Source organism: Diceros bicornis, chromosome 10 (genome assembly GCF_020826845.1).
Source record: "Diceros bicornis minor isolate mBicDic1 chromosome 10, mDicBic1.mat.cur, whole genome shotgun sequence".
In the NCBI taxonomy this organism is placed as follows: Eukaryota; Metazoa; Chordata; class Mammalia; order Perissodactyla; family Rhinocerotidae; genus Diceros; species Diceros bicornis.
Genome location: NC_080749.1, coordinates 52,390,839 through 52,403,713, shown reverse-complemented (window position 1 = coordinate 52,403,713; position 12,875 = coordinate 52,390,839). Strand labels below are relative to the sequence as shown.

The following is a 12,875-nucleotide window of genomic DNA, read 5'->3' as shown; positions in this document are numbered from 1 at the left end:
AGGTTTTTTTTCCTTCTGAAATAATTTCAGACTTACAGTTGCAAAAGTAATTTATATAAAGAATCCCCATATATACCTTTCACTCAAATTACCCAAATGTTAACATTTTACCACACTTGCTTTATCATTCTGTGTGTGTACACATTTGGTTAACGGCTTAATATGTCTGTGTAATGACATCTTTAGTCATACAATTAAAGGGTCTCACAATGCAAGCATATTTGATCACTGACATAATATTTGATCATTATCTGCTGGATAAAGGGACTTGGTCATCACTGGGAACAGTAAGAGAAATAAACAAAAATCAAACAATGTTAGAGCTACTAAAGACCCAAATAAGGCGCACTTGCTTCCAGGACATGTCTATTCACATAAACACTATGAGAAAGCCTTAAAAGAAAGCGCTGAAGAATGGAACTCTTACATATTCCTTATTCCTGCCTCATGCTGCATTGGGTGGGTAGGTGGGCAGCTGGGGGTAATGAGCCCAAGGCTCAGCAGCTAACTAGCTGGTGACTAACAGCTCACTGCCACTTGCTCTCATTTATCACAATGTTATAGCAGAGATAAAATGAGATTAAAAGACATAAGAAGTCACCACATAGGTGTAAGATTTTTTAAGATGCTATACTATTATTACACACATCTCTAGTCTCCTGCTGCTTACCTGGTAATGTAGTAGCTGGGTTCATCGGTGGCATGGAAATGAGGGACTGGTTTACTTGTGGTGGCAATAATGGTACTGTCGGTACACCTAAAATAAAAGCACAATCTTTTTAAAAAATGGTACTGTTGGTACACCTAAAACGAAAGCACAATCTTTTTAAAATTTCTAACAAACTCAGTTGACAAAGAATGAACAGACTATACTTGGACAGTCTTCAGTCCCCTTCCCTCTCCACCATGTCAGGTCTTCATTCAGTGGGACTTCATTCAGTCCCAGTTTCCGGCTGCATCACTCTCAGTCATGGCTGATCTACCTACTCTGCCCAGGCCCTTAACAAAGACTATCAGCAGAGCCTGGGCCAAGAGAGCAGGAGGCTCTGCAAACCCACCAGCCAAGCTCACTGGACAAGAGCTTTACACCTGACCTAAGCAGGGCTAGATAAGAACACTGTTTTAGAAATTCAGAAATGGGACATGAGGATTCTAGTCAATCTCTATTGGATTCCTGAACTAACAGGCCACATAAACCTGGGACTACTGGGAGGGCCATGTGCCCTATGAAACAGTGAATGCTGGTCTGTGAGAGAGAGAGACGCAGACGGCCTGAAAGAGACAAAAGAGCAGGCGGACCTCCCGAGATGGAGGGAATGACCTGGCTTCCTGAATCCCCATTTCCTTTTGACCTTAGCTTCTATGACACTGCTTTGAAGTCTAGTACAGTTCCATTTTTCTAATGTTAGCTTGAGGAGGTTATGTTCTTCATATACATGTAACTCTTAGGCTACCACCTAATAAAGATCTATCTATTAATGTTTACCATCTACTCATGAGGGAGGTTTTGCTAATGTCCAAACAATAGTAATACCGCACATGGATTCTAGATTTGTCTTATGGAGATCTGCTTCAAGACGGTGGCAGGAATGAACTATGCCTAAAAGTATGAAGCGACTATCTTGAGATAGTTAATTTATTTATTCATGTGTTTACTTTTCTAAAGAAACTGGAAGCATGCAAAAGTAGAAGAGGGTTCTTTGCTTTCATCAGATTCTCAAAGGGGTTGGATGGTGTGTTCATTCACTCATGTTTTGGGGGGGCACCTACTATATGTTAGACATTGTTTTAGGCATTGAGGCACTTTACAGTGTAAAGAAAATAGAAATTACTACCTTTCGGAAATTTACTTTCTAATGAAGGGCAGGAAAAGGGAGGGAGATAGGTATGAAACAAATAAAATACATAGCATGTAAGACAGTGTACGTTCTCTACAGAAAAATCAAGCAAGGAAGGGGGAGAGGAAATGTGAAGGAGTGTACCAAAAAGGTCACACTGATTAATGCGATTTCAAAATGATATATTCATTATCTAAAAACTTCATAATCCAGGGGCCGGCCCCGTGGCTTAGCGGTTAAGTGCGCGCGCTCCGCTGCTGGCAGTCCGGGTTCTATCCTGGGCTTGCACCAACACACCGCTTCTCCGGCCATGCTGAGGCCGCGTCCCACATACAGCAACTAGAAGGATGTGCAGCTATGACCTACAACTATCTGCTGGGGCTTTGGGGAGAAATAAATAAATCAAATTAAAAAAAATAAATAAATAAAAATAAAAACTTCATAATCCAAAAACTTTAAAATCCACAGAGAAGTTTTTTTAAAAAAATCATATACTTTTATGTTTCTACAGTTACTGTTTGGGCTACTTTGCAGCAATATAATTAAAAGCAAAGATGGAAAAATAAACACCTAACTAAAAGTTGTTTCTCACATGTCATGATGCTAGAAAATTTGAGTGTTTTTAAATTTACTCAAAGTGAAAATGTTGATTTCTTTCAGTCTTTTTTGAGCAATTACTGCTTTATTTACACTTCTGTCTTATAATGTTCAAGGAGCCTTTTCTCTACAGTGTAATAAGGCCAGGGATCCCAGTGCAGGTACTTTTAAGACAATATAAGCATAACTGTAATGTAATGACAGAAGAATTAAAATGTCAAAAAGAGAAACTGGGACTTGAAGAGAGATGTCAGCTATCTCCTAAAATCAGAAGAGCTCTCATATGGCATGGGAACGCTCTTACTCTAAAACAGGTAAGAGGTGTTCAGATACAGATCAGGCTGCTGTCTTGGAAAGTACCCCAACCCACCTTTACTAAGTCTATTCAGGACTAAACTAGAGGACCATCTGATGGGATGCAAGGAAAAAAAAATTATTAACATCATAAAAAGGACTCAAACACCACCTGAATGAAAGGAACTTTAAAATCCCTTCCAATTGTATCTATGACATGATACTGATGATATTAATATTTATCTAGGAAATGTTCTAAAACTGGACTGAGGTGATGACAACTCCATAAATTTACTAAAAATCATTGAGTTGTATACTTAGAGTGAGTTCATTTTATGGTATGCAAATTATACCTCAATATAGCTGGGAAAAAACCCAGCAAAGAGTAGGGGGTGGGGAGGTATACCACCACATTGATAACTGGTGAAGCTGGGTGGTGGGGGGTCGTTACACTATTCCATCTACTTTTAAGTATGTTTGAAGTTTTTAATTATGAAAAAATTAAAAATTTAAAATTTCATCTATAAAAACCCATCTTTGGGAAACAAAACAAAGACTCTCAAAAGAGCTGGGATTTGAACCTAAGGGCCCTACTTCAAAGTCATACTGTTGACTTTCACTGCATCTTGGCAGGCTGTTGTGAGGTCATTCCACAACAAAGTCGAGCATAAGCAAATTTTGAATACAAATATTAAAAAGAGCTCAAGAATAAAAGGTAAATAAAACTAAACCATGTCAGTTTTTCATTCACTTACTCAACACTTATTGAGTACATAATATATACTCTTGGTATTATGAAGAAAGAAAACAGGAGACTTTAAAAAAGAAAAGAGAAAAATAAACTCTACCAACATAACAAGAACTATACCATGTGACCCAGCAATTCCACTTCTAGATATATAGCCAAGAAAAATATGTCCATGTAAAAACTTGTACACAAATGTTCCTAGCAGCATTATTCATAATAGCCAAAAAGTATAAAAAATCCAATGTCCCTCAAATGATGAATGGATAAACAAAATGTGTTATAATCCATACAACAGAACATTTTTTAACCATAAAAAGGAATGGAGTATTAATATATGCTATGACATAAATGAACCTTGAAAATGTTATTCTTAGGGAAAGAAGCCAGTCACAGAAGACCACATATATTATACGAAATGTGTAGATTAGGCAAATCCATAGAAAGAAAAAGTAGATTAGTAATTGCCTAGGCCTAGGGGGTTGAGGAAAAATGGGGAAAGACTGACAATGCGTACGGTTTCTTTTGGGGTAATGAAAAATTCTAAAATTGATTGAGAGAATGGCTGTACAACTCTGCAAATACACTAAAAAACCCACTGAATTGTGTATTTTAAATGGGTGAATTGTATGGTATGCGAATTATATCTTGATACAGCTGTTGGGAAAAAACTAAAACAAACAAAAAAGGACTATATTCGGTAGAACAAGAAATAAAGAAAAGGAGGGAGACAGGCATATGTTCCCTGAGCCCCTAGGAAAGGAACGGGATCCTGCTTACTTCTGCACCCCCAGTGTCTACTACCTAGGGGATATGCAAATATTTGAGTAAACAGAGCAACTAAACAGAATTTAAAGGTAGAGTCCTGACTCTATAACTTGCAAAATCGAAGAGAAACCCAGGGTCTAAAATACACTGAAAAGAGGTTTAAACGCTGGCCCTGTGTATGTGCATGGTGATTTAGTACTAGCTTTCACAGACAGAGCCTGTCAATGCAGAGCACATTCATAGTTTTCAAAGTTCAATGGCATTAATTTTTAAAATTCTATAGCTTCAAATAGAAAAGAATATCACATAAAACAAAGTAGATTGAAAACAGAATATATTGTTCTGCATACCTGTACTGAGAACATTACTGACAGCTGGTGGAGTTGAGTTAATAGAAAGTCCAGATAGACCCTGTTCAATTTCTGTAGTTCCTGGTGGTGACAAAGACGGGGGATTAACTGAGGACAGCTGGACCTTCCAAAAAAAAGAAAGAAAGAAAAAAAGAAAATTACTCAAGTTTACTCAAAAGAAGATATAAATACTGGCTCTCACCTGTCCTCCTGATACCTTTTTTATCATATACTAGCTGTCAGAAGTTATCATTTGGCATTTCTGCCTTCACACTCCTTTCTAACTTTGATACATGCCAAGGACCCAGCACTGTAAACATCTCCCCATCCTGTTATTTCCAGTCTCTCAACACACAGCATCTACCTCCCACTACATACACTGTTCTAGCTACTTCTACACTAGGAGGAGATTCTACTCTCTCCTTCCTAGCCACCTCAAAATCATTTTACTCAACCCTTAAAACACCACTGCTCTCCTCTTCTCAGAATTCTCAGCCAGTTTTTGTTTTTAACTTTCATTGCTCATGGAAGAAATCAGTCTTAATATCGTGACAGATTCCTTAGAAGTTTCTCAAGATGTCTAACCTCATGAGGCCATCTTACCTTTTCTCATCAATGACTGAATGTAGCTGCCAGATCTCCACCTTCTGAGGGTGGGCAGTGGGGGGCGGCAGGGAGAATGAGTGTATATTGACTTTACAGATGGGTGGTTTCACCTCTGAAAACTCCAAGGTCTGCCGGCTCCAGTGCCCTGTGGCACATTCCAACACAACTGTGTGCTGGCCCTTTTTCCCTAGCTGCCATCCCACCCTCTGGTCTTCTCAGACTGCCCACAGAGGCTCATTGGGGACAGAAAGCACCGATTAGGGGCAGCAGACATGGTAATAGGAGTCTGAACACACAACTACACGGGCTCTGGCCGTGAGCCAAGGGTGGGGGTGGGGAGTGAGGGAGAGGCTACACTTCTTAGTAGCTCCTCCTCACTTCCTCTAGAAGTGGGGATGGCCAAACTGCACCACAAAACGACAGTGGTAGCAGACCTTTATTTACAACATAGCATTTTCTTTTGGGGTGTTTGGTTTTTATTTGGCCGTCAGACAGGAGTTAACTGTCCCATGAGGCCCGCACAGAAAACATTTTAAAAGCCTGTATGTCTGGGCAAATATCTCTTATTCCTTAAAAAGCCTCACTTTGATCCTATAATAGCCCCCACACACCTAGCTCTCTTGCCTTCCCAGTCGAGTTTCTTGAAATAGTAAGCACCAGCTATCATCACCTTATCACCCACCATTCTCTTTCTATCCCCTGTAATTTGGTATCTGCACCCCATTAAGTCTCTGAAATTGCCCCAGCCCAGGACGTTTTTTTCACTCCCTCTGGCACCTGACTTCTCTGCAGTACCTCACATAGCTGACTATGCCCTTTTTCTTGAAGCTTTGTTCTCCCTTTGGACCTCTCCCAAGCTTCCTTTGCTAGATCCCTTTCCTCTGCCCATCCATTTAAATACTAGGAATTTTTAAGATTCTAACCTTGCTCAGTCCTCTGACCCACCCAGGCCCAATCTCTCGACAATTCTTATCAATACCCATCCGGGGGCTGGCCCTGTGGCTTGGCGGTTAGGTGCGCGCGCTCCGCTGCTGGCGGCCCGGGTTCGGATCCCAGGCGCACACCGATGCACCGCTTCTCTGGCCATGCTGAGGCCGCGTCCCACATACAGCTGCTGGAAGGACGTGCAACTATGGCATACAACTGTCTACTGGGGCTTTGGGGAAAAAAGGGGGGGAGGATTGGCAGTGGATGTTGGCTCGGAGCCGGTCTTCCTCAGCAAGAGGAGGAGGATTGGCATGGATGTTGGCTCAGGGCTGGTCTTCCTCACACACACACACACACACAAAAAATACCCATTCAGTTAAACTACCCTCTCCTTGCTGATGATTCCCAAATCTGTATCTCTAGCCTTGTCCTCTTTCCTGAAATTCAGACCCATAGGATATCCATCTGATATCTACAGGAACTTCAAATCCCACATGATCAATATTTAACTCATCATCTGCCCCATCTCAATCAGTGCTACCACCATACACATCAACATTTGACTCGTTCTGGTGGAAACTTGGATATAATCAGGTGTTAAGTTATCTTACCTCTGTAAACCCATCTTTAAGAGGACTAATAGGTGGGCCAGTCATTTGTCCTGGAAGAGAAATTTTCTTTCCTTCTTCGAACGGGCGTGTAGGTATTCGATGCAAATAACCATATCCAATGCCACATCCTAGGCTATAAAAATATTTTTTTCTTAAAGTTATTGAATATCAATCACAGCTTGCATTTCTTTGGTTTTAAAATATAAAAACAAACACATTTCCATTCTTTTAAATAATGGCATCTTATCAGAGGTCTCCTCTGACCACCCTTTATGAAACAGCACCCTTTCCTCCACCACGGACACTACCCTATTCTCCTTTATTTTTCTTCAAGCACTTACCACCATCTAACACACCACATATTTATTTCCTGTCTCCTCCAATAAAATGTTAAGGTCCTTGAGGGCAGAGACCTTGTTTTGTTTACTGCCGTAACAGTTCCCAGCACGTGGCAGACACTTAATAATCATTTGCTGAATGAATGACATACAGCTTTTCCACTGAAGAGCTCCAAGCACTTTCACATGATGATGTCATTTACACATTCCATAGTTCTAGTTCAGAACCTGACACAAATCATTGGTCGTGTATGTTTAATCCAAATTCCTTCTAACATCCTCCCACGCTACCAGAGGCATTTTTCTAATAAGATATGATCCCACTGCTTCTTTCCATAGTCCGTTGGCCTCCCAATGTGCCTTCTCCTTCTTCCCTTTGTAAAATTACTTCTCTGCTGCAGCGTGCAGTGCTGGTGGGACTGTCAATCAGGGGACCTGTCCCGCCCAAACTGAGGAGTGTCTCATGACCAAAGTCAGGTCAATCCATCCGACTTTGCAGGTGGATCTGCAGCCCATGGCTGCAAATCTTGGGAGTGACAGAAAAACCCAGAACGGCTTCATCCCTTCAGTAGAATACTGATGAAACCTCCAGTTAGTCCTTCCCCTCCAAACCCCTTGAGGTGTTCTGAGTCCTGTCCTTTCCAAGTCTGATCTTTAGCTGTTTCTTTGATTATATGAGTGACTCCGTATCAATAAATTCATGTCTGCTTATGATAGTGACTGCTGGTTTCTACAAAGAGCCCCCACTGATACAATATCAGTCCCACTGCCCAAAGTAGATCCAAATTCCTGACCATGATATTTAAGGCCCTTCACAATCAGGTTCCAACTTATATTTCCAACATGATTGCTTTTACTTCCCAAACTACTTGACAGCTTCTGAGTAGGCCATGCACAGATATCTCTACGACTCTTCTCTGCCAAGGTATCTATTATTTCCATGGGTACCACCACCACCGAAAGCTGGGAGAACAGCCAGTGGCCAATTTCACCTCTTCCTTATCCAAATCTGATTTCACAATGATACTTTCTTTATATTACAAAATTACTCCTTCCTTCTTCTCTCACTGTTCCACCCTTCCACCATCAAAACTGCAATTCTCACTGAAGTGGTTCTCAGATAGATTTAGAGGAAATAAGTTAGATTAAATGATTTATACTGACCAATGACAGCCTTTCAGAGGTAGCTGCATTTTAAAACAAGGTGCTTATTAATCAAAACAACTAAGTGGTGGGAGAGAAAGCACTTGAGGCAACAGCCAGACCCTCTGCAAACTTAAAGATAGCTCAAGAACGAAACTAAGAGAAATATGACGTAATGAATGAAATGTCGTCAGCCTCTGAGGAAGGAATGAAAACCAGAGGCACACATATGCCAAATGAGGGCAGACTCTGGAAAATGATCTGTATGGGCTGGTCTAAAGGGCTGATCCACGGTACTAAACCATGTCAAAGGAAAAATGTCTTCCAAAGAAAAGGAATAGTTGCCACTGAGTCTAGAAAAGAAGGGCTCCAAGAAAAAGAACATAGCAGTATTTAGTCAATGTAACTAAAAATAAAAGAACTCGTGATTTTTTTTTTTGCTATGGGACTTCACAATCCACAGAATCTCTTCCTTGCACTTTGATTCCATGCTCACCAAGCACTCTTGTGGTACTAATTTGACCCGAGTATTCATCTAACCGGAGAGGGGGTATTTTTCTGTTGTAAACTGAAAATTTACCATTCTAATGAATACAGCAGCTTCCTTGCAAATTTAATTGATATGAGGCAGTGACCTCTGAAATAAATAAATCTTGAATGCCGTGAGAAGATCATATTTCTGGGTGTTTACCAACCTGGACAATAAACAAGGATAACTTGATGAAGTGTCACCCCAGACAGGCCAGGTCCTTAAGATGATACTTCTATCTCATTTTCTCAAATTGCAACAAGTTAGCATCCTGGTGGCAAAATACATTCAGCTGTACAATCTCAGGTAGTGTGGGTAAAGATATTGGGAGCAAATACAGGCTTTCTCTGCCTGCATCAACTAAGTCATCCTTTTCCCAGCAAGTGCTGAAACGTTTATAAGACATCTGGAAAAGTTTCCAAAACCTAGGCTTTCCTACAATTATGGCTTATGCTTGATAATTTCTCAAATTAAAAAAGGCTGTTAAGACTTTCAAAATAATGAAAAATTTGTACAATTTAAACAACAGCTGAAAGACCTAAAGAAGCAATGCAAGTCAGCATGCTTTGCTTTGGTCTGGCTTTTTGAAATTAGGGAAATGACTTGATGAACAGTCCCAGAAAACTGGGACTGTTATAAAGTTTGCTTATCTGCTTGGCTTGATCCTCTTTCTAAATTGCTTTTTATTGTTGTTGTAAGTCTGTGTTTTGTCTAACTTTTAGTTCAAATCAGCCTACCCATTTTGGAAAGCCAACAGTTTCCACAAAGTGCTATGAAAATTCGTCAGCAGCTAGAGAAAGCTACTATGTATTGTCCCACTGCTAAGGATGGGAATTGGGAAAATAAAACTGAAAAGTATTTTATTAAAATAATAGCAACAACAAAAAGCCTATTAGCTCTTAAGGACTATAGTATATATACCATGCTCCCTAAATAATGTGTTTTAAAAAAATTAATTATTAGATTCAATATTCTAGGTCAGCTCTTTCCTTGTCTTAAGAGAAGTCTTATAATAAGCCAATAACTTGTTTCAAAATAAAAACAATCAATGTTTACAACACATCTGACTGGTAAGTTTAAGCAGTCATAACTTAGTCTAAAAAATGACTTACCTGCCTTCTCCACCCCACGCAGAATTTGGTGTAATAATCACTTCTCGACAGTTATCAGTGTCTGTATTATACACATAAAGTTTCAATGGTTTTGCTTCATGTGTTTCAATTAGGCTGAATAGATCTTCAGACTGCAAAAGCATTACAAGAGAAAAATGTTTTTATGTTACTGAACTTTAGAACAGTGGGTCTCAAACCTGGCTAACATCAGAATTACCTGAAAACTTTGGTAGAGCCCTGTCTCTAAACATAAAAAATCATTTCTTAAAACCGATACTCCAAGCAAGGTTTAATTCAATATATTACCTATCTACTAAGTGCAAGGTGTTATGTCCAGTTCTGTAAGACCTACTACACAATTTTAGTAAAACTTGTCTACACCGAAATTATATACATTCTGCTTTTATTCTCCATTATTAAGACCTGGTTAGCTGGGCACCTTATTTTTTCTCTCATTTTTTTTTTTTGTGAGGAAGATCAGCCCTGAGCTAACATCCATGCTAATCCTCCTCTTTTTGCTGAGGAAGAGTGGCCCTGAGCTAATATCCACGCCCACCTACCTCCACTTTATGTGGAACACTGCCACAGCATGGCCTGACAAGTGGTGGGTCCATGTACGCCCGGGATCCGAACCCGGGCCGCCAGCAGCAGAGCTCACGCTCTTACCCGCTATGCCACGGGGCCAGCCCCTTTCTCTCATTTTTTGATTTAGCAATATATACTTCCACTGGCTAACAGACAAGGAAAAGGATCTGACTAACATAGCTGAGCCAATTTTGTCACCTTAAAAAGGGGAAGAGAAAATGAAATCAATAGCCAAAATGAGGATTTGATTTAGTCTTAAGGTATATAAGAGATTTCCGTACACCATACACAAAATCTGTGCAATTGCTACACAGTATGTGTTTTTCCTCACAGCTTTAGTACCTAATAAGGCACCTCCCAGATGTTCCGTTTAACACCCTGAGGCATAAGCTATCTTGATCAGCAAAGACCCAAATTTCAACTCTAAATGCAAAGTATGCAAATATACTTCTGAACTTAAACATTAATGAGAAAATATTATATAATTTTCATTACTAATAAACACACTAATTACCTCATTCATGACTGTATCTGCTCCAATAATATAGTCACTGTGAGGTCTAAGACCTGCCAGTGCCGCAGGAGAATTTGATTCCACTTCCTAGGATGACACAAAAACACACCCCCAAATTAATGTACATAAAATAATCTTCCAAATTTTATAGTTCACAGTCCTTAATTATAGTGATTTTAAAAAACCCTATACTTCTGTCTTGTTAGAAATAATGTCAGATGTTGGAAACTACGTAAGTATAATTAATACATATAAATATAGTTAATATATATAAATATATATATATTTAAAACTCCCAAGCATAAAAATCACATAATATTTGATAAATATTTAATATTTCTGTAGCTGTCTGCTTTAACATACCTTCTTCTAATGGATAAATCATTAAAAAAATAGTACTTAGGCACCTATATTTGCTTCTCTTCAAGTTTTTTTTTAAATTAATCTATATTTTAAAAGCAATGAATTCTGATTTTCAGAAACTAAAAATAGCCTACTAACAATAATACTCCTACACTCTCACCAAATTGGAGACCACCACTGTTAAAACCCCTTTTCTCCATTGCTTCCTAAACTGCAAGTTAACAGCTCACAGTTGATACCTACCAACACATGCCAAACGTTTTCATTTGCCCCATCAAAGCTGCAGAAACGAATGCTCACTCCCAACAAGCCCTGGCCACCCCACATGTTACTGGGTGTGACTGAGGTCTCCCGCAGTTCCAGTGTTTTACTACTGTAGATAAGCATTTTTACCGGCTTTTCAACATTTGCTTTCAGTAGATCCTTAAGAGTGTCATTGTCTTTATTCTGTGAACACATAGAAATCATTTTTCTTAATGAATAAAAATTTCATGTTAACTATCTTAGCTTAAGCATCCTACGGCCCTAATGGAGTAATATTAATAATCAACATAAAATAAAACATTCAACAGGCAAAGATTACATTAACATTCAAATGTTCCTCCAAGTAAAAGAATGTCAAGAAATTAAGAACAACTCTTATGTTAGCAGCAACAACTGACTTTTTTCCTAATAGCCGACTACGGATTATGGAATTTGCAACTCAACATTATTTGAGGTGACATAGGGCTTCAGTGATAAAAACCCAAAATACTCCATCAAAAGTCATATTACTAACAGAGTTGGTATGACTCTGATTTTAAAATCTAAAACATTTGCTGGGGTTGAAGTTTAATTTTGGACTCTACTCCTAAATATACACTTTATTTATTTATTAGGAACTAGCAGGAAAAGAAAATGGAAGCAGTATGTTAAATATTTCATTACATAAATTGAATAAAGGCCTTTATGTAGGAGATGTTGATAAGTAATGAACAAAAACTTAAGACTGTTGTGAAAAAATAAACCAAGTAGCTATTGTCGTAAGGATTTTCTTTGCTGAAATTATACAATTTCCTTCTTATAGTACTTTACTATGGATAAACTGAAAGCAACTTATAAAAAGTGGTTTTAATTCTGCACTTTTGGAACACATCTCTCTGTCCGGTTCTAATAACATCATTTATATATCATAGAACCTGGCCCCAAGAAAACTGATAAGTTATTTGAGAATGAGTCTTTATTAATTCATTTGTCAATAACCTACAAAAGTCTGACATCTTCGAAAAAGCAAACTTTTTCATGTTAATTATTTCTTCCTGCTTAAAAATAATTAAATATTTAATATATAAAGTAAAAGTCTTCAGTGATTTTAGTCTCCTAAAATAACTGCTGGAGTATGAGGTATAGTATTCTATATTTGACATTTTTATATGTTTACTAACACATTATTATTTTTACAAACTGGTATCATACTCTATATAATGTCTGTAACTAATGAATAAACATCTATCCCAGAGAATCTGAAAAATTCCATTTTCAAAACATTACAAAATACCACAGGCAAAACTACAAA

General features: G+C 38.6%; 1 protein-coding gene across 1 annotated transcript in view; it reads right to left on the bottom strand.

Moving 5' to 3' along the window:
* The window catches only part of GORASP2 (golgi reassembly stacking protein 2), a 32,023-nt gene that overhangs the window by 3,073 nt on the left and 16,075 nt on the right, over positions 1 to 12,875 (bottom strand). Inside the window, exons 3-8 of the mRNA XM_058549229.1 lie at positions 11,564 to 11,767; positions 10,958 to 11,044; positions 9,859 to 9,989; positions 6,737 to 6,869; positions 4,593 to 4,716; positions 671 to 757 (exon numbers count right to left, since the gene is read on the bottom strand). Of these exons, the coding sequence (XP_058405212.1) occupies positions 671 to 757; positions 4,593 to 4,716; positions 6,737 to 6,869; positions 9,859 to 9,989; positions 10,958 to 11,044; positions 11,564 to 11,767 (766 nt within the window). The remainder of the gene's footprint in view (positions 1 to 670; positions 758 to 4,592; positions 4,717 to 6,736; positions 6,870 to 9,858; positions 9,990 to 10,957; positions 11,045 to 11,563; positions 11,768 to 12,875) is intronic.